Source organism: Phascolarctos cinereus, unplaced genomic scaffold (genome assembly GCF_003287225.1).
Source record: "Phascolarctos cinereus isolate Bilbo 61053 unplaced genomic scaffold, phaCin_HiC Scaffold_4;HRSCAF=312, whole genome shotgun sequence".
Taxonomy (NCBI): Eukaryota; Metazoa; Chordata; class Mammalia; order Diprotodontia; family Phascolarctidae; genus Phascolarctos; species Phascolarctos cinereus.
The window spans coordinates 228,566,669-228,587,341 of record NW_027555847.1 but is presented as its reverse complement, the minus strand read 5'-3'; the positions used below and the strand labels follow the sequence as shown (position 1 = coordinate 228,587,341).

General features: G+C 45.4%; 1 protein-coding gene and 1 long non-coding RNA gene across 5 annotated transcripts; one reads left to right on the top strand and one right to left on the bottom strand.

The window, feature by feature from the left end:
- Window positions 1-666: 666 nt before the first annotated feature.
- PRR14 (proline rich 14) lies at window positions 667-7,717 on the bottom strand. Of its 4 annotated transcripts, none has more exons than XM_021008561.2 (12): window positions 7,144-7,717; window positions 6,009-6,092; window positions 5,558-5,750; window positions 4,830-4,927; window positions 4,522-4,735; window positions 3,924-3,967; window positions 3,304-3,410; window positions 2,392-2,995; window positions 2,139-2,208; window positions 1,953-2,044; window positions 1,365-1,436; window positions 667-1,059 (listed from the first exon to the last, which is right to left on the bottom strand). In XM_021008561.2, the coding sequence occupies exons 1-12, from the start codon at window positions 7,323-7,325 to the stop codon at window positions 810-812; spliced, it is 2,010 nt and encodes a 669-aa protein (XP_020864220.1). In that variant the 5' UTR covers window positions 7,326-7,717; the 3' UTR covers window positions 667-809. The 4 variants fall into 4 exon arrangements, with proteins under 4 accessions (XP_020864220.1, XP_020864222.1, XP_020864221.1 ...); XM_021008563.2 differs by lacking the exon at window positions 7,144-7,717 and adding an exon at window positions 7,006-7,096; XM_021008562.2 differs by lacking the exon at window positions 6,009-6,092 and having other exon boundaries at window positions 7,144-7,716.
- An 810-nt stretch (window positions 7,718-8,527) lies between these two features.
- On the top strand, window positions 8,528-19,970 carry LOC110223195 (uncharacterized). The gene is made up of 3 exons (XR_002328616.2): window positions 8,528-8,617; window positions 9,870-10,590; window positions 14,399-19,970. It is a non-coding gene; the product is annotated as an uncharacterized LOC110223195 (long non-coding RNA).
- The last annotated feature ends 703 nt before the right edge of the window (window positions 19,971-20,673 follow it).

Sequence of the window (20,673 nt, the reverse complement as noted above, 5' to 3'; positions counted from 1 at the left end):
TTGAACACTGCCTCGTGCTGCCGGCCGGGGAGAAAGGTGCCGCCTGGCCGCTTTGGCCGCAGACCTTCCCAGGCCCGCCGCTCCGAGAGTTCCTACATGGGCCGGGAGCTCGGAGCCCACCTCGGACCCTCCTCCGCCTGGCCCGGAACCTTTCTTGGCCTCCAGGCCTCGTCTGTGAACCGAGGTGGAGACCCCTCCCCGACTAAAGCTCTGAGCGTACACCACCTTTGTGGTTGGGAAGCCCGCAGAGCCCAAGTCCCGATCAGCGGCCTAAGTGTAAATCCTATCAAGCGCTACGTCACTGTGCCCTTTCATTCAGGCTCCAGACTTTCCTGATAGAAGAATGGTGGTAACTTCCAGTAAACACACATTTGCTGGGATACTTGGGTCCGACAAGGTACTCAGAAGATCTTCGAGCCATCTCACACTTTATCAACTCCAGGTCTCTGATTACATCGTTCTCTTCACCAGAACGTTCTCCCCCGAGTTCAAATCCCAGGCTTGGCCACAAAGTATCTGTGTAACTAAGTCACTTAACATTCCTTAGCCGCAATCCCTCATCTGTAAAATGAGGGCGATGGCTGGACTAGGTAACTTCAAGGATTCCTCCCAGCTCTAAATAAGAAACTATGATCTGAGGGGTGGGGGAATCACAAAGGGACAAAATAACCATATGAAAAACTTTACTAACATTAGGGAGATAAACAGTCTTCTGACTGAACACCCCTCTCCAGGACCCCTCCTCCCAAGGTCAGGGCCCACTTTCCAAGGCTGGACGGACAAGCTGCTTGACGTAAAAACTAAAGCTCCTAATCCTTGCCTGGCTCTTCTTCCTCTTGCAACAGCAGGGCATCTAGTTCCTCCAGCCTCTGCTGCAGCAAAGGTCCCAGGTCAGGGGTAGGGGCTCGGCCTGGAGCAGGGCGCACTGCCCTGGAAGGCCTTCGATGCCGAGGGAGGCTGCAGTCTCGGAATTCCACTGCTCGTCGAAGCTTCCGAGAACTTGTGAAGACCAGGGTTCCATTCCGCTCTCGTGGCTCTTCAAAGATAGTCTCAAAGGACCTAGAATATCCAGGGGCAAGTTAGTGTTCTCTAGAATCACATCAGACCTGGAAGGGGCCTTGGAGACTAACTTGTACAACTATACTTCATTTAACAGGTGAGAAAACTGAGCCTAAAAGACTTGCCTAACACCATCCAGCAGAGGGTGGGACTTGAATCCATAACTTTTCACAACATTAGTTACCTCCTGTCGAGCCTTTTTGATAACCACTGATGCCCTCTCCATGTTGGTACCATCCCACCATCTACTCCTTAAATGTTACACTCTTTCCCCAACCTTTCCCCAATTCCTCTAGTCCACTCACCTTTTGGCTGTAGGGGACCGATAATTCTTGTTGGTGTAAATTTCTTCAAGGCTGAACTCCTTCTTATTCAACCTGTGGATTAAAAAGGGCAAGAAGCAGAAAATCCACTCAACCTAACTCCTGACAAAATTACTAAATCCCCTCAATTAAGCTGGTTGAAAGACATTAATGTTTGCAAATGGCTGAAAATCTGGAATTCTTAAGTCATGGATCCATTAAAAGTGACAATGGCCAACAGTGATATTAATATAGATAATTTCCTCTCCCTCATCTTAAAAGTCATTGTTAAATACTTTTAATTTTTGTTATTTGAGAACTCCTAACAAAAAAAATATGGTAACTCCCTTTGGCAGGGTACACTGAAGAGCCAAACATAACTTCAGGGCCTCAGAAATAAAAACAGGCTTAGTATAAATGGGTCTTTCCAATGTCCTAGGCAAGAAGATAAGTGAAAAATTAACCCAAATTGAGAATGCTGTAGTATTAGTTCTTCCCACAGTGAGAACAGGCCACACCCACAGCAGATAGCAAAATTATATAGTACTTCTATATAAGGGCAATGGGTGTGGAGCTGACAGAGCCTCTCACCTGATTGGTCGAGGCAGCCCCATTGGAGTGAGGTTGGGCTGAGTCCTGGATGGTGTCCTGCGGATCCGAAAGCAGGAGACCTTTCCCACAGCCTGCCAGCAGGAGGAAGGGAAGGGACAGGTCATGAGGTCTGCCCCAATCCCTTAGTTCAGAACCTCCCCCAGTCCCTCCCTCAAATAGTTCTACCTTGGTCTCAGAGTCTGACAGCACCATGTCCTCTGGGCGTTGTTGCTCCTCTCCTTGGGGGGAGCAAACCCTAGGGGAAAAAAAGAGCACTGCCTGAGCATATAAACCCATCATTTCTCTTAGACCTCTTTATCTAGCCCATATCTGGCCCAAAGCCCTACCCTTGATCCTGCCCCCAGGAAGGGGGAAGAGAACAAACAAGAATCTAGAGAAGAGAGAACAGCCAGGATACTGCAGTTAGATGAGGGGTTACCTGGATTCTGGCAGGTCCGAGAAAGAGGAGGAAGTAGAAGCAGCAGGAGAGCAGGTGGCGACAATGTTTGGGGGTGCACCTGACCCTCCCAAGGGAAAAACCTCTTTTCGAAGGCAAGGACGGGAAGGCGGTGGGGCCCGAGCCAGCTCCCCACCCCCAACTGTGTGCCTTCTGGGCCGAGGCCTATTTGGATGTGGAGGGAAGGCTGACCATGCACATCCCTCTTCCCCAGGGGGCCCCAGGTCCGGGCAGGAGTGGCTTCGACCCAAAGGAGGCCTAGGGGCAGCAGGGAGGCCAGGGTCCTGGGCCCTCCACTGACGAATGGGTGGGCGAGGGCTTACAGGCCCCTCCCCCTCCTCTACCCGGACTCGCCCAGACTCAGGAGCTTCTGAAATGGCAATCTTCAGCTCCAGTTTCATGGGTGAGGCTGGGGATGTGGGGCTTGTGGGTGGGGCCTGGGGAGTTTTGGTTGGGGTGAGGAAGATGTCAGCAAAGCTCTCCAGCTTAGAGCGGACAGAGCGGAAGAGTGGTGCCAGGCCCCAAGGGCTCAGGCGTGGCCGCAAGAGGCTGGAGGGTGGGGGAGACGGGGTCTCTGGCTCTGAGCCTGTAGAGGAGAAAGAGAAAAGGAAGGTGAAGGGGGGGAAAAGATTCTAATATGGGTTCCTGAACAAGAGCTATCCTTCTAAATAGACTTACCCATTAAGGAAAGAAGCCCCAACCCAGAAAGCTAAGCTCCACCTCTAAGGTACCTTTAAGCTACTTTTTTTTGACATTTTCACTGAATAGCCTTCTCTTATGTTTACAAAGACTTTACTTACCTCCTTCAAGAGCCAAAATGTATATGCTATAAAATCCAATGCCACCTACCAACCCTCCAGAAGGATAGGCTAAGGAGTTCAGTGCCCCACCTACCTGGCAAAATGCATTCAGAATGGTCCACAGGAGAGGCCTGCCGAAACACTGAATCCAAATCCATGGAGGAAGGCTTTGATTGGTGAATAGCTGTCATATGATCAACTCTAGGGGAAAGAGAGGGGTAGACAGTATTGGTTTGGGGGAGGAGGGGGGGAGGGAATAAAGCAATGCTGGATGAAATCCCCAGCTACACCAATTCATCCAATCAAAGCCTGTCCCTCTCTCTCCAGAGACTTCATCTCTTCCTAATTACAGACCTGTAAGGGTCACCTTTAAAAAGGGGGTGGAGATGGAGAAACAGAATCCCAAATGATGCCTTCCCCTAATCCACCACATTGGGTTTCAGGTAACATTAAGAAGAAGCATGAAGGGAAAATGGAACTCAGGAAGGGAACCCCACTTTAGACTGTACCCACTCAGAAAGGAGATAGATCATAAAAGCTATAGGAAGCAGTTCCTATCCCCCTGCCACACTAAAACCAAACCGCTCCCCCTGCTTAAAGCCAACTTTCCAGGGCATTCTGCCACTGGGGTTGCCTCCCCAGAAAATGTTGCAGGTCAGTGGGAAAATGCCTGGCTGACTTCTGGGCTAGTCCCAGCTGACCCAGGCCCCTCACCTGCATGCTGAGATCCCTGGGTCTTCAGTCTCATTGTTGAAGCCCTGGGGATAAGCGGAACAGAACTCACAGGGAGGGGAGCCACACAGAGAGACCCCATAGGACTCCATTAACACTTAGTTGTTGCCTGCTACCTTTCTAGAACTTAAAGTTATTGACACCAGTTCTCCCTTATCCCTAACCTCCCCTCTTAAGAGTGACCCCCATTTCTTCATTCATGCTGTTTCTCCTACCTGGAAAGTCCTCCATTCTTCATTCAGCTTATTTAAACCTATTCATCCTTCAAGGCCAAGCTCAAGCGCCAACTCTCCACAAAGCTTACCCCAAATACTCAAGTATACAGTGATCTCACCCTTTTGTGAACTGCTATGAATTTACAGGCAGGAATACACAATTTAGCAATTAAGCTGTTCTATTTTGTACTATTAGTTTTAAAGTGTAATCAGCTGGAGGGAAGGCCCATTTTGTATGTTTCTTCCATATTCCCCAGAACACCTGTCACAGGGTTGACCACAAAGAAGAACTCAAAAAGACCTGACTGATTTAATACCCCGGTGTCCCTGCCCTCTACTCTCCATTCCTCTCTTGGGATCCTCACCAGCAGCTCCTGGGCCTTCACTGGAGACTGAGGATTTTTGTTGTCCTCCAACATCACAAGCAGGGCTGGCTGGGAGGGCTTGTCTTGGTGTGAAGGATTCTCCTCAGCCCCCCGCCTGGATGTTCCCAGTTGTAGTGGCCTCCTCCTCTGGATTCCCATACGCTTTGGAGCTCGAGTTAGTGGCTCCCGGCACAAGGTAGACCAGTCAGGAGGTCTGGAAGGGAAGAAAAGGAAGGAAAAAGAGTCAGGTAAAATCTAGACTTATTTTCCCGACCTCAGATTCCACCTGCTTCAATAGCCCCATTCACCTTGACTGAGGGCTCCAGGAAGACTGGGAGCGGTTGGACTCTAGTCTACTGCTCCGTCGTGGTGTAGTTGAGGACACTTCAGAGAGCATCTCTTGGGACTACAAGAAAGTTAATGGGAAGGAAAGGAAAGTGTCAAAATGGAAAATAGCCAGGTTGACTTCAGTGGCACTGAGGGAAATTAGCTGTCCAGATGCACTAGTGAAGACTGGCTTTTGGTGGACACAGAGGGACCATTTTGTGGACATGAGTAAACAAAAAATGATGATACCAATTTCAGAGGCCAGCATGGAAGAATAAATATATGAAGATAAACAAGAGGAGAATGAAAGAAAAGAAAGAAACAGGCTCAGGGAAAGCACACAAGAATGCAGCCTGATCAGCTAACTCCTTGCATGGGTTGCAAAAGCTTCCAGTACAGGGTAAACAACCCTGGGATATACACGGCAGCACCCTTGGACCCATCACTGGCATTACCATTAGTTTCTGCCAGGAAGCTGTTTCTAGAAATACTACATACCAAGCAAACATGCTAAGTATTTTTTTGGGGAGGCAATCAGGGTTAAGTGACTTGTGCAGGGTCACATAGCTACTAAGTGTCTGAGGCTGGATTTGACTCGGGTCCTCCTGTGGGCAGGTCATCTGTCCTAGCTGCTCCTAAACATGCTAAGTATTGAAATCCATGGTGGGGGTAGGGCAGGATCTAGTCCCTTCCCTCTTAATGGACTCACCATTCTGGTGGCAATGACATCCTCCAGCACCACTGTGAGGACCCGCTGAGAAGCCTTCTCTAAGGGTGATGGAGTCCCTGCCACCCTCGGGCTCAGCCTGGGTTCTCCAAGCTGCTGCTGCACCCTTGGCCGCTTCCGAGTTCTTGCTTCCCATGGTGCTCTAACCAATGGTTCCCGGTTGAGGGAAGGCTGACTAGGGGGGTTAAGGGGTTGGGGGGAGAAAAGAAGAAGGTGTGTGTGTATATGACTCCCCCAGGGGGGGTCCTTGATTAGCTCCATTCACATACCCTTTGCCTGGTAAGAGTGTTGATAGGTCAGGAAGGAAATATATCCCACAATGCCCCCGTACTACCACCCCCAGGCTCCCACTACCCTACAGGGGGACTGAGTCTCTTCCCTGAGGAAGAAGGATGAAGAAGATCTAGAGGGAGGCCACGGGCCACGCTCTCACCTGGAATCTTGGGGCAAGTCCATAGGGATACCGATAGCTTCAGGGAGTCCCTGAAGGGTCCCAGGTTTAACCCCTGGCTGCAGCCTGGGGTAGGGGGGAGGGGAGTAGGGGTCAGCCCGTCTTCTAGGGCTGTCCCCAACATGGCACCCTCTTTGCTAGGCATAAAACAATACCTTTAATCTTTTCTGGAGAATCCCTTCATTCCCAGAATACTATTTTATACCCATCTCCTTGAAGGAGTCCATTACAAATTACATCCCACCAATTCCTCAGGAAATCCCCTAGAATCTTTTCCCCCCTGGAAACCTTTAAAATATTACCTGTTTCCTCAAGCCCAGTGAAGAATTACTCTTTCACAACTGCTTGGACCCTTACCTAGATCTTTTTCTAGAGCCTCAAAGATTCTCCCAACAGTCCTTTCTCTCTCCCATCGGGTCCTTGGGGGAGCCCGCCCAACCATCTCTCTTAGAAAAATCCTCTTCACCATCAAATCCTTTATAAGTCTTTGTACCATAAATTTGTGCACCTTCTCCTAAAAGCCCTCAAAAGCTTCCTTCACGTTCTCCTAAAAGCCCTCAAAAGCTTCCTTCACGGGGCAGTAGAAGGATATTCTCTGAAACAGCTTCCCCTGGTTACTTTCCTCCTCTCTGGCGAATTGCAACTAGTTTCCTCCCCCTAGACCGACTCAAAAGCTTTCACCCTTACAAGTTTTTCAAGTTCTTCCCACCAGGTCCCACTAGCGGACTTTCAGCCTTGCCAGATCCCTGCACAATCAATCCTTCAGCCTCAATCTCTAAATCAGAAATCCACGGGACGAGTAATAGCCCTCCCCTAACACCCAACCTGGAGATCTTTCCACCAGATGTTGCCAGAAATACCCTACTACCAGATCTCCCCAGTGATCTACCTCCGGAGATCCCTCGGGATCCACTGTCAAACGGATCCCCGACCCATAAAATCCCGAGAACGTCCCGCCCACCCTGGATCAATAACCCACCGGGCTCTCTTCCCCGCGGGGGAGAGCATGGGTCGGCTTTCCTCCCTTCATCCCTCCCCGCCGTTCGCTCACTCTCTTTCTCTTTCTCTCCCCGCCCCGTTTCCCTCCCCTTCGCCCATCCCTCCGCCGGCCGCTCACCGCCGCCTCCCGCAGATCCCGGTTCTCGGACTGTTCCCACCTACGGCTCCTTTAAAACCTGCCCTTCCTGACCCGGCCCAACCGCCGTACACCTTCTTCCCTGGGCCGACGGGAGCCGCCCAATCGCCGGGTACAGTCTTCCGGGGTGGTAAAAAAGGGCGTGAAGCCGCCGCTGCGGCCATCTTCCCTATGGGCAAGAAGCCAAAGCCCTCGCCATCGTGCTTGAGGGCAAAGAGGAAAGTGCTATGAGGGCCAGAGAGGTCGAAGTGGCGTCATCTTCTAAGAGAGCAATAAACAGAAGCTGTTAAAAAAGCTTCCTCGGGGGTACGGACAAAGGTGGCGAAGCTAGGGCAGAGCCAAATAGTCTAAGGGAATCTTCCGGTTCGGTTGCCCCACGTCCCAACAGCCATTGAGTTAGCACCACTGAGCGCCTTGAACTCCCTGAGTCCTAGAGGAGCCGCACAAGAAGCTACTTCCGGCCCCTCTGCGCCTCTCCTCGCCGGAGAGGGCGGGGCTTCTCTAGGTCCTCGGCTTCGGAGTCTGCGACACCCGAAAGTGCCCGAAGGCAGAGGCCAGAGCTCTAGAGAGCGCAACGCTGGAAAGTGGGCGGGGCCCTTAACGGGCGGGGCCTTAGCTTAAGGAGTGGAAGGTGTTCCAAGAGAAAGATCGCGCATGCGCCGGCTGGGCTGACTGGGCGTGTGTTACCCTGGAGAGCGCTGGACTGCTGCGGTAGAAGGGTCTCCCCCTGACCGCGCGCGAGGCCGGGCCGGGAACGAGGGGCCCCGTGAGCTTCGCCGATGTGGCCGTGTACTTCTCCCCGGAGGAGTGGGGACGGCTGCGCCCCGCGCAGAGGGCCCTGTACCGGGACGTCATGCGGGAGACCTACGGCCACTTGGGCGCGCTGGGTGAGGGGCGCGGCCAGGGGCGGGTGAGGCGGGGAGGGGTCCGGAGGAGGTGCAGAACCAACCCGGGTTCTTTGAGGCTCTGCTGAGCGTGGGGACAAGGACTCAAGGTGATCGAGAGCAAGGGCTCTTAACCTTTTTTTGCGTCTTTGGACTCCTGTGATAGGTGAAGCCTGTGGACCCCTTCTCTGAAGAATATTTTTAAATGCATAAAATAAAAACAAAGGATTACAACGGAAACTAATTATATTTATCAAATCAAAGTTGTCAAAAAATGTTTTTAAGTTTACGAATCCCAGGTTAAGACCCTGTGATCTAGAAGAGAGAAAGGGTGATTGGGCTCTTCTTGACCTTGGGAATGGGGAGGAGTATACCAGCATGGATGGGTTCACTATATGAGAACCTTTCAACCTTAGGACTTGGACTTGAAAACTATTAATGGATTGTACTTTCTTGTCTCCTCAGGGTTTCCAATCTTTAAATCAGTACTCACCTCCTGGTTGGAACCAGATTGAGAGGGCTGGGACCCAGATCGGCTAGATCAAGACATATTACAAGAATAACCTGGAGAGGTGAAGGATGAAAGAATGGTACAAGCCCCCAGATGACCCACTGAGACCTGCTCCCTGGATGTGACCTATCTTGGAAGTCCCTTGCCAGCCTTTTCCTTCAGTTTTCTCCTTTGGGGGGGGCAGGGAGACAACTTTTGAGATTCTCACTGCAACATCTTTACTAGTAAATTTGTCTCCCCCAGACTTCACAGTCCACCCTGTTACAGGTTTCCAGGGTACAAGCCTAGGTACCATTTGACCAGGACCCTAATGAGCTGAGCTTATACCTACCAGCACCTCCTAGAAGGACCGAACTGCTTTATAGTCACATATCTCCTGAAAATGTTCATGTTAACACTGAATGTCCTTACCTGGGATTGGTGATTTTTCTGAAAGTACCCGTACAATTCAAATGTACCTTATCATACAGAAATAGAACATAAGTTTTGTATAGATTCTAGGTCAGGATCATAGCTGACATTTATATAAGTGCTTTAGTTTTCCTAAGCATATTTATACAGATAGCATCTTTTGATTCTTATAACAACTCTGTAAGGTTGGTAGTACAAAGGCATCTACTTTACAAACGAGGAACTTAATGTGCCACATTTGTACCCATGACTCTTAACTCTTCGTCCAGCCCTCTCTTACATTACACATACAAAGACTCACTGAAGAATTTTCAAATCCTCTGGCACATTTTTAGTAAATGTGTTCCTCTTGTTCCTGTGTTGCTGTGCTTTGAGTTGTTCCTTATGCCATGTCTGAATCTTTTAGCTAGATTAACTATTTCTAACTGATGGTTTCCACAAAATCATTTTAAAATCTTCAAATTCTCTTACTCTAGAATAGTGGGAAAGATATTTAAAGAACCTGAGGTAATTTTCACTTCACATGTTAAACTGTCTCTGTTAAATTTTTAGGTAACTTGGTCTAGAGTGAAGCTCAATTTACAGGGAGCCTGGGTTCAAAAAGTTGAGTTGTCTTTTTGCAAAGAGGCAGCAGTCAGATGCATATTATATTCTCTGACCACCTACAGCTCTTAGAGCCCCAATAAGTCCCCAAAATCTTTCTACACAGGAATTTTGTAGGGTAAAAGCTTTAAAATAAGATTGTCTGCTACTTCATCCTCAGGGTCACTAGACCTTCTATTCCCTCTCAACAGGAGATACTGGTCAGTCATTGAATCCTCTGTCAGAGATCCCTAGTTTGTTCCTTTGTGTTTTGGAGGTGAATAAAGTATTTCATCCCCACCTTTTCCTTCTTCCCACAGAAGAAATAGTCATTGTAGCATGGGATGTTTGAGTTCTGGATTCCTCGTTTCTCAACAGAAGCCAGAAGCAAGGATGAGAAGCACAAACAGATGGAATCTGAGGGAACCCCTCTGAGGATTCAGCTACTACATCAAGGACATTGATGAGCCTTCCTCCAAAGCCAGCTATGGCAGGACTAGGCACCAGCAAGCTCACAAGAGCTTGGCACCTTCAACCACTGTTTCAGCAGCCTTTTTAAACTGCTCCTCCACCACTCCATCTGCTCTGGAGAATACTCACATACCTGCATTTGGTTTGGATAACATTTCTATTACAACTAGCAGTGTTGCTTGCCACCTCTTCAACTATAACAGTGAGCAGCCCCTGCCCCACTTAGAGAATTTCTTCACCCAGAAGTCAGCTGTGGAAGCGAACCTATGGATTGATTGTCCTGGTGTTGGGAGGCAAAAGGACTGGTCACCTAGGGAGGACTGTGCTATCTGCTTCTGTCCAAGGTTATTTAGATTTCTTCCTTGGCTTCCAACACTACTAGAGCTCTTCCAGGAGGAGGAGAAGTGACCAGCTTGGTCATGAGCACTGAGGAAGGATTGAAGAGGCCCACACACAGCCAGACAGATACTCGAGGATTTGAAGACACAAAACCCTTGTTTCTAGGTATCCTAAGGGACCAAGAGGGAGCTGGACAATCAGTGAGTTCCTGTGCCAACTCTGAAAGGCCAGGTGGGTAAGAACAACTGCATCCCTACTCTTCCTCCTCTGTTTGCCTTCCATTGAATTCAGATCCATATCTATCGCCTCACTCCTATCTGTCCTTGACTTTCCTTCTTCCCCATACTCTCTTTCCTGTCTCCCCCCCACCCCAAGAACAAAGGCGCCAGGTTTTCATTGGTAGGCTACAAGATCAGAAATTCATGTGTGCAAGCTACAAAAATTTAATTATTCAATTAAGTTCACCACCACTTATAATTCATTGGTCTAAGCCTGCTAGCTGGATACCTCATGGCTCAGCTCAACAGTACTGGTGGTCTGGTGATTGGACCTTAGGATATAGAATTATGCAAAATAAATGGTGGGGACAGGGTGCAGTAAAAACTGGGGAAGAGTCAAGAAAAATCCTTTTGAAGGGTATAGCCTTTGAACTGAGTCTTGAAGGGAGAAAGGAGCTACAGGTTCCAACAAGACACAGATGAGAAGGGATGGCATTCTATGCATCATGTATGCTACCTAATCGTACTTTTTTATGCTAAAAATTTAAGACCTGTATGTTCTAAGGATGGGTCCTAGAGTCAGTCCTCAGCTAAAAGCATGAGGGCTGGCTCCTGCTGGGTTTGAGATTAGGTCAGACTGAGGGTAGAATAAAAGCTTTTCATAATATAGTTTTTTTTTCTTTTTGCTTGTTGGTAAGGCAGTCGGGTTAAATGACTTGCCCAGGGTCACACAGCTAGTAAGTGTCAAGTGTCTGAGGCTAGATTTGAACTCAGGTCCTCCAGACTCCAAGGCCAGAGCTCTATTCACTGCACCACCTAGCTGCCCCCCTTCCCTAGTCCTGAGTTTCTTCATATACTTCTCTACCTTCCCCCTTTCACCCTCTCTTTCCTTTCACTATCTGGGGAGACACTGTCCTTTTAAAGGGAGGGCCGGGGTTGCTGCTGCCAGAAGAAATGGGATGGAGGGAGTCAGCAGGTTGAAGCTGTCCGAGTGTTTGGGAGCCTAGACAAGAGCATCAGGTCACCTGAAGGGCAAAGGGGAAAGATGCACTCAAGACAGGGTGTCCCAGATAGTCTCTGTCCGCACTGAAGTGAAGTCAGACAGCACCCCTCCATGTCAAATCCAGCCCATCACCAAAGAGCATCACTGCTGACCCTGACCTGCCAACATCCTGAGTCACCCACCCTCCAGTTCTACTTTACTGTCTTCCTAGGGACAGTGACAGAACCACTGGGTACCTGCAGGGCTCGGGTGTGGGCAGAGCTGGGACAGGGACAGCTGAATCTTCCAAGCACTCCCTCCTCTCTCCTAGAGCGGAGGTTGTGAAAGCCTGGCTGGGGCTGCTTAGAAGCACAGCTGAGGATGAGCGAGGCTAGACTGAGGGCAACAGGCGTGAGCTTCTCCCCAGAGGAATGGAGGTAGCTGCACCCCACACAGAGTGCCCTCTTTAAGGATGTTGTGCAGGTGACCTACCAGCACCTGGGTGCCCTGGGTGAGGCCTCTGGGCTGAGCTGGATGGTGCCATAGGTGGAGAAAAAGTCTTCACTGCCCTGGCCCTCCCTGGGCTCCAGCCCTTCCTGCAGAGCCTTCCCATGTTCAGGAGATCTTCCCCCTTGTACCCCAGGCCCTACATTATCTTTGACACAAAGCAGCCAATGCTAACACCTTACCCTGTGCACACACCCCTTTTTCAACCTGGAGGCCAAACCTTTGTCTTCCAACATCTTAGTTAAGATGGAAAATGAAGATCTTAACACTACGGGTAGGCCTGTACTTTGTTTAATTTTTCTATCAGATAAGTATTAAGAACAATATTTCTTTACTTCAGGAATCCATCACTTCTTGATGTAAGAAATGAGTTTTTTCAAACCTTCAGGAACCCAGGATCACCTCCATTACACAGTAAAAGAAGATGTTCATGAGGTTTATTATTATCGTTAATACCAGTTTTTCATTTGTATAGGGCTATTAAGGTTCACAAAACATTTTCCTCACACTAACCCTGTGAAAGCAAGTATTATCCCCATTTTACAGATGAGGAAATTGAAGTTCAGGCATGTGAACTCTCCAGGGACACAACTGTAAGAGCTGAAGCTAGAATCCAAACCTAACTCTGCTGATGTCTATACCAGTACTTTCCCCACACATTATTGCTTCTCAGCATTATTAAGATTAAAGCTGTTTTTCTTAAAGCCACCTAAAACCCAGCTTGCCTGTGTTTCTTAGACTGCCCAAAGAAATCCCCTGATCTTTCTTCATTCTGGATATGCTCAGCCTTCTTCAGCTTCCCTTAGTTGATCCTTCTTTTAGATCTTTCCCTTAGGGGTTTGTTGAACTTCGTTGAAGTTTGGATTCAGCCAGAGTGCCTCACTTGAGGACCTGGAGGGCCACATGTGACCTCGAAGCTGCAGGTTCCCCACCTCTGCAGCTATTCCTATTCTAATGCTTTTTGGTAAATTGAATCACTCTTTTGAAATTCAATGCTGGACAGCTCCTCCTCAGTTTTCCTCAGAAGCCTGCCTATGTTGAATAAATCCCTCCGATCTATCCACATGACTATACGATCTATACTATGCTAACCCTCTCTCCATTTTCTCCCATCTGTATTCCTATACCGTGATCCTCCAGCCTTCTGTAGGAACTTGGCAGGAGTGAGTGGTAACCTACCTTGGGGAACATAGGATAGAGCATCAGTACAACTCAGTGAAATGTCAGAACTGGGGCTGAATCTGAGTTGTGGAATATAGCTTGGGAGTCAGGAAGCTTAATTGCAATCCATGTTCTGTCACTAGTTTTATGTGTGGAGGGAAAAGTGCTAGACTTGGAGTTCAATGAGCCTTGAGTTCCAGTCGAGCCTCTGACTACCTAGCTGTGTGGCTAAGTCACTTAATCATTATGAGCCTCAGCTTCCTCATCTGGAAAGTTAAGATAGTACCCAGTGTTGTGAGGACAAAAGAGAGAATATTTCTCAAGCATTCTGTAAACACTAAAGTGTTATATAACTGCTAGTTATTATATATTAGCAATATAATACCTAGCAGTTCGGTTTGATTGTTGTTGTTGAGTCATATCCAGCTTTTCATGACCCCATTTGGGGTTTTCTTGGCAGAGATAATGGAGTAGTTTGTCATTTCCTTTTCCAGCTCATTTTACAGATGAGGAACTGAGGCAAACAGGATTAAGTAACTTGCCCCAGGGTCACACAAGTAATAAGTGTCTGAGGCTGGATTTGAACTCAGGTCTTCCTGACTTCAGGCCAAGCACTCTATCCACTGTTCCACCAAGGTGCCTATTTATTTCCTCACAACTACCGTATAAGATAGGTGCTATTATTTTCTTCATTTTCCCATATGGGGAAACTGAGGCCAAAAGGTTAAATGACTTGCCCAGAGCTACATAGCTGGTGAGCGTCAAAGGCAAGATTTGCACTCAGATCTTCTTGACTCCAAATCCAGCATTCCTTCTACTGTGCCACTTAGCTTCCCCCTCAGAGGTTCAACATGAATATGAGCTGCTTTATAAACCTTAAAGCACTATGTAATTGACAACTGCTAGTATCACCATAGACAGTTTTTCTCCCTATCTAGTTGTTAGTTTCCTCCTATGATATCTCTTCCAGCTTTACTAATGAATGACATTCTCCATGCTTCTGACCCAAGGCTGAAGAAGAGAGGCATTCTTGTCTGTGTGGAAGGGAGGAAACAGAGGACTCTGGGAAGGAAATGTGGGGGTACTACCTCATGTCAGTAGGGGGATTTAAGCTTCCATCAAGTTCTAATCTTAGAACTTGAAGATGACTGCATATTTTCTGTTCCCCTAGGATTTCCAGTCCCCTAAACCTGCCCTCCTCTCCTGGATGCAACAAGAAACAGAGGTGTGGCACCTAGAAGCCCAGGATTCTGAGGAGAAAAGGAATTGTCCAAGAACCTGCAGAGGCAAGGAAAGAGTATTACATTTGAACTCCTAGGTTTAGTTCTTTGGAGAGATCTTCTGAGCCAGACCTCAGTGGAAGATTTTTTTTTTTTGCCTTCTTACCCTTTAAGGATCTGATCTTTTAAGCTACCGTTGGATCATCTCCCCAGAAAAGGTTCTCTCCCCAAGATTACAGGCCTCCTCTGTGGCTTCTATTGAAGCCACCTCCCTGCAGATGTAAGAGATGATGTAGTGCTTAGCTGTCTCTCCTACACCCTTAGATTTCTACATAAGTTGCCTTTGCGATTCTTTATTCACTTGCCTCAGACTGGGATCTTGGGAATCTTCCTCTGGAGGCTATTTCTACCAGACATTAACCTCTTTTTCTCTACAAGTACTGTTGTGAATCTTTGCTACCATGATTCCTTTGTTTGTTGCTCCAGAAATTGCTGATGCTTCATTTTTTGACTTGCTTCTCCTGATAGCTCTCCTAGCAAATTCTGCAGCTCCCCAGGGCCAAACTAAGTGTCAAAGCTAAATTTAAAATACACACACATAGACATCCTGAAGCTAATAAACAAAGGATACTTTTACCTGGCCCTTTTCCTCATTTTCTTCACACCCGTGTGTATTGGATCCCAGGTGTAGACCCCATCTGGTCCAACTCTCTCAATTTTACAGATCCTGGGAAGGGAAGTGATTGGCCCAAGACCACACTGCTAATAAGTGACAGAGCTGGGATTCAAACTGAGTCCTCTGATTCCAAACTAAGTATGCTTTCCATCAAATCCTACTGGTGTCTTCAAAGCCTCAATTTTATCCTCAGTTTCTCCTTTCATGGCTAAGAGTGCCTCCTATTTCCTGGCAAAGAGATGGTGGAATATAGGACATTTTGTGACACTATTAATGTGTGAAATGGTTTTGCTTGATTATATTTATTTTTACAAAGGAAGGCTTTTATGGAGGGGTTAAGTACAGAGAGGTTATAGATTAGGAATAATGTAAAAAGGAAAGAATAGAGCATCAGTGAAATACTTTTTAAAATAGAAGAAAGCAGAAAGAGATACAGACAAGCAGGGCACTGTTAGTATTAAACTTAACATATTTTTTTAAAAGCCAAGTGGTACAAAATAGAGATTTACCGGGTTTTTTTAAAGGCTCATCCTTCACCACTCTTATTCAATATTGTATTAGAAATGCTAGATATAGCAATAAGATAAGAAAAATAAATTGGAGAAATAAAAATAGGCAATGAGGAAACAAAACTATCAGAATCAACTAAAAAACTAGTTGAAACAATTACAACCTTAGCAAAGTTGCAGGATATAAAATATGTTCACATAAATCATCAGCATTTCTATATACTACAAACAGAACCCAACAGGAAGAGATAGAAAGAAAAATTCCTTTTAAAATAACTGTAGACAATATAAAATACTTAAGTGTCTATATGAACACAGTTATAAAACACTTTTCACACAAATAAAGACAGATTTAAACAGTTGGAGAAATATTAATTGCTTATGAGTAAGCCAAGCCAATATAATGAAAATGACAATTCTGCCTAAGTTAATTTACTTATTTAGTGCCATACCAATCAAACTTCCAAAGAATTATTTTATAGAGCTAGAAAAAATAATGGCAAAATTCATCTGAAAGGAAAAAAAGGTCAAGAATATCAAGAGAATCAGTGAAAAAAAGGGTGAAGGAAGATGGCCTAGCAGTACCAGATTTCAAAGTATATTACAAAACAATAATCACCCAAAAAATCTGTTATTGGCTAAGAAATAGAGTGGTAGATCAATGGAATAGATTAAATACAAGATGCACAGTAGCAAATGACCACTGTAACCTAGTGTTTGATAAACCCAGTGATCCAAGCTTTTGGTTTAAGAATTAAACATTTGACAAAAATTGCTGGGAAAACTGGAAAGCAGTTTGGCAGAAAGTAAGCATAAACCAACATCTCACACCATATGCCAAAATAAGATCAAAATTGGTAAATGATTTAATGGATAAAGTACCAGCCCTGGAGTCAGGAAGACCTGAGTTCAAATCCGGCCTCAGACATATAACACTCACTAGCTGTGTGACCCTGGGCAAGTCATTTAACCCCAATTGCCTTTAAAAAAAAAGTTGGTAAATGATTTAGACAATAAAGGGTATTATAAGTAAATTAGGGGAACATGGAAAAATGTACCTGTCAGATATATGAATATGGGAAGAATTTATGACCAAACAAGAGATAAAGTCCATCATGGGAACTGAATAATTTTGATTACATGAAATTAAAATTTTTTTGCACAAACAAAACTAATGCAGCCATAATTAGAAGGAAAACAGGTTACTGGGGGGAAATTTACAGTAAACTTCTCTGATAAAGGCCTCATTTCTCAAATATATAGGGAACTGAGCCAAATTTATAAAAATATCCTCAGCGGACAGTCAAAGGATATGAACGAGCAGTTTCCAAAAGAAGCCACATGTCACATGAAAAAATGCTTTAAATCACTATTGATTAGAGAATACAAAATTAAAACAACTCTGAGATACCACCTCAACCTATCAGATTGGCTAACATGACATAAAAGGAAGATAACATGTGGGAAGGAATGTGGAAAATTGGGACACTAATGCACTATCGGGGTTGTCCACTGATCCAATCATTTTGGAGAACAATCTGGAACTATTTCCAAAGGGCTATAAAACTGTGTATCACCTTTGACCCAGCAATACTGTTACTAGGTTTGTATCCCAGAGAGAGATCAAAGAATAGGGAAAAGACACTATACAAAAATATTTATAGCAGCTCTTTTGTGGTGGCAAAAAATTGGAATTTGAAGAGATTCCCATCACTTAGGGAATGGCTGAACAAATTGTGGTATATGATTGTGATGGAATACTATTGTGCTATAAGAAATTACATGCAGGATGCTTTCAGAAAAACCTGGCAAGACTTAACAAGAACTGATGCAGAGTGAAGTGAGTAGAACCAGGAGAACATTGTACACAGTAACAGTAATATTGTAAGGATGATCAACTGTCAAAAACTTAGGTACTCTGATCAAGACAGTGATCCAAGAAAATTCCATAGGACCCATGATGAAAAATGAATGGTATCCATCTTCAGAGAGAGAACTGATGAACTCTGAGTGCAAACTGAAGCATACTTTTGTTTTCTTTATTTTCCTTGGTATTTTTGTGTGTGTATTCTTTAGCAACAAGGCTATATGTAAATATATTTACATGACATCACATTTATGATCAATATATTGCTTGCCTTATGATGGGTGGTAAAGGGGTGGGAGGGAGAATTTGGAACTCAATTTTTAAAAAAATGAACGTTAAAAAAATTTACATGTAATTGGGAAATATGTAACAAAATAAATGTATAAAAAAATTTTTTAGAAGGGGTGAGGCTAAGAGGATCTCTGTCCTCCTATACCCTCTTCCCCCTCACCCCTAGAAAAATTGATCAAGGCCAGCAACTGTTTTTACCTTTCTTTGTATCCCCAGAGTTTATTACAATTCCTGACACATAATAAGTGCACAATAGATTTTTATTGACTGATCATTTGATTGATTGGTATAATCATACAATAAAGATAGACCTATGTATGTTTAAAAAAAAAAAGGCTTATCCTCAGACATCCTCACCAGTTCTGGGAAGATGGCTTTCTAGACTCCAGATTTTTGCCTATCTCCCAACCCTCTCCCCTACCACCAACAAAGCAGATTTTTTAAACTGTTCTAAATCATGTTATCAAATCATTGCTTTCTTAACCCTCCTTAACTTAGATTCTTTTTTTTTATTCTTTTCTATTAGCACAAGAACAACATACCCCACTACAGACATGCTATCTAACTTATTCTTTAAGTTCCCAACTTAAAATTTCATTTGTAAATATATTTTTTGGAACTCTAAACAGCCTTTCAACATGTTATTATAAATGGGGCTAAGTTCCCAGATGGGCCCCAGAAGCCTACTCAGCCCTCAATTTTTTTTCTCCATTTCATACTTTTTAAAAAACTACATAATAAATACTAGACATTGTTTTCAAAGCTACACTGCTTTTCTGTGTTTCCTTCTAAGTTTTCTCTTGTTCTCTGATGGGCTTTTTTTTCTTTCTGTCCCACCCCACCCTAGAAAAGGCTACCACTAGACACGTGTGTGTATGTGTGTGTGTGTGTGTGTGTGTGTGTATATGTGCACGCGCGTGCGCGCGCATACTTCTATTTATCAGTTCTTTCTCAGGATATGGATAGCATCTTTCTTCATAGGTCTTCTGTAGTTGATTTGAATATTTATAATATTCATAATGACTTAGTTGTCTAAAGTTGTTCTTAAAACAACATTGCTGTTACTGTGTACAACATTCTCTTGTTTCTGCTCATTTTACTCTTTTGTTATTTCATACAAGTCTTTCCATGTTTTTCTAAAATCAACCAACTCATCATTTTTTATAGCACAGTAGCATTCCATCCAGCCCGTAATGTTGGTGAACTATATAGTTACTGCCCTAATAACCTCTATTGAAAACCTCTCTGCCAATTTCCCCCTCTTTCCACCACCCCCCAGAAAAAGCTTAACTATAGAGGATAATTCCATTTCCTTACCCTCTTCACCTTTCTCATTCTATACTATCATTGGAAGTGGTTTCTCTTCATAACATGAAGAGATTACCATTTTCTCAATAAAAATACCAACATTTTGGGTTTTGCCTTGAAACAAGGACTTGCACTTTTTTCCATGCCAATTTTTTGAGACACTGAAGTATAATGGAATGAACACCAGACTTGGAGTTAGACACCTAGGTTTGAGTCCTAGGTCCAGCACTTATGCACTAGAGAATCTTGATCAAATCAATTCACCTGTCTGAACCCTAGCCTTCTCACTAAGCAGAGCACAGTACTGGTTGCTAATTAAAAAAAAATTCTCCAGCTGTATATACTCTCCCTGCAAGACTCCTCCTTTTCAAAATATCTGATGAAATACATTTGCAAAAAAAGTCAAAGTCAGTGGCCTTTGCCTTCTGTCCAGCTGTATTCCTCATGGTTCCAATGAATCCCCAAACTGTCCCCACAGCTGTATTTACATTAGTTTGTAAAAAGAGATGTTCTCCGATTCTCCCTCAGGGCCACTGGAGACGGTCCCAATTTTACCTCCTGATGTCAGAAGGTGCTTAATAAGTGTTTGTTGATTGGCTGGGCCTGGCCAGAGAAGTAGATGCCCTAGGGTGAAAGTATCCTTTGTGTCCTTGTAACCAGCAGAGAACCTAGTCTGCTTGCCTTAGTTCCAAACTCTGTATCTGCTATAGGGATTTGAAACTTCCTTCTACTATGCTGTTCTCAAGACAAAAAAAACCAACCCATTGACTCTGTCCCCTTCACACCCAGCCATTCCTGCTACTATTACAAACGGAATAGCTGTTCCCTCACCAGGAATAGACTTAATGAAATAAAATGGGCTATATTCTTGAGTTTTATCTTTTCCTTATCTCCCTGCTGGAGCCAGAAGTGAGAAAAAGAACAGAGAGAAGGATCTGGGGCTGAGGACCCTTTCATTGCTCTTCTGAGGAAACCATCTCCAGATCTTCAAACCAAGCAGAAGGAAGCAACACCTGACAGGCCCTGAGAGCTGCCAGATCTGCTGTCCAAGGCCCTGGCCATGCCTCAAGAAGAAGACAGGGGCATTGCCATCTGCTCAGACTGTGGCAGGACATTCCAAAAACCCTCAATCATGGCACTCCACCAGTATACTCACAATCATAAACATCCCTACCCTTGTCCTGACCGTGGGCACTGCTTCACCAATTCTGCCCAATTCATCAGCCACTGGGGGAGGCACTCTGGCCTTCATCTTTATGCCTGTGTTGACTGTGGACACATTTAGAGTCCAGGCAATCTGATCTGCCACCAGCGCATTCACTCTGGGAATCACCCATTTGCTTGTGCACAGTGTGGGGCTCAATTCAAGAGAACCTTGTCCAATGCCAGCTTCTCCACACGGGGGAAAAACCCTACCACTGCCCTGACTGTGGACACTGCTTTTGGCAGAGTGGGTCCCTGGCTGTCCACCAGCACACCCATACTGGGAAGAGCTGTATCCCTGCCCTGAATGTGAGAAGCACTCTTTGGACAATTCATCCTCAGCCAAACACCAGCAGATCTATCAAACTGCCC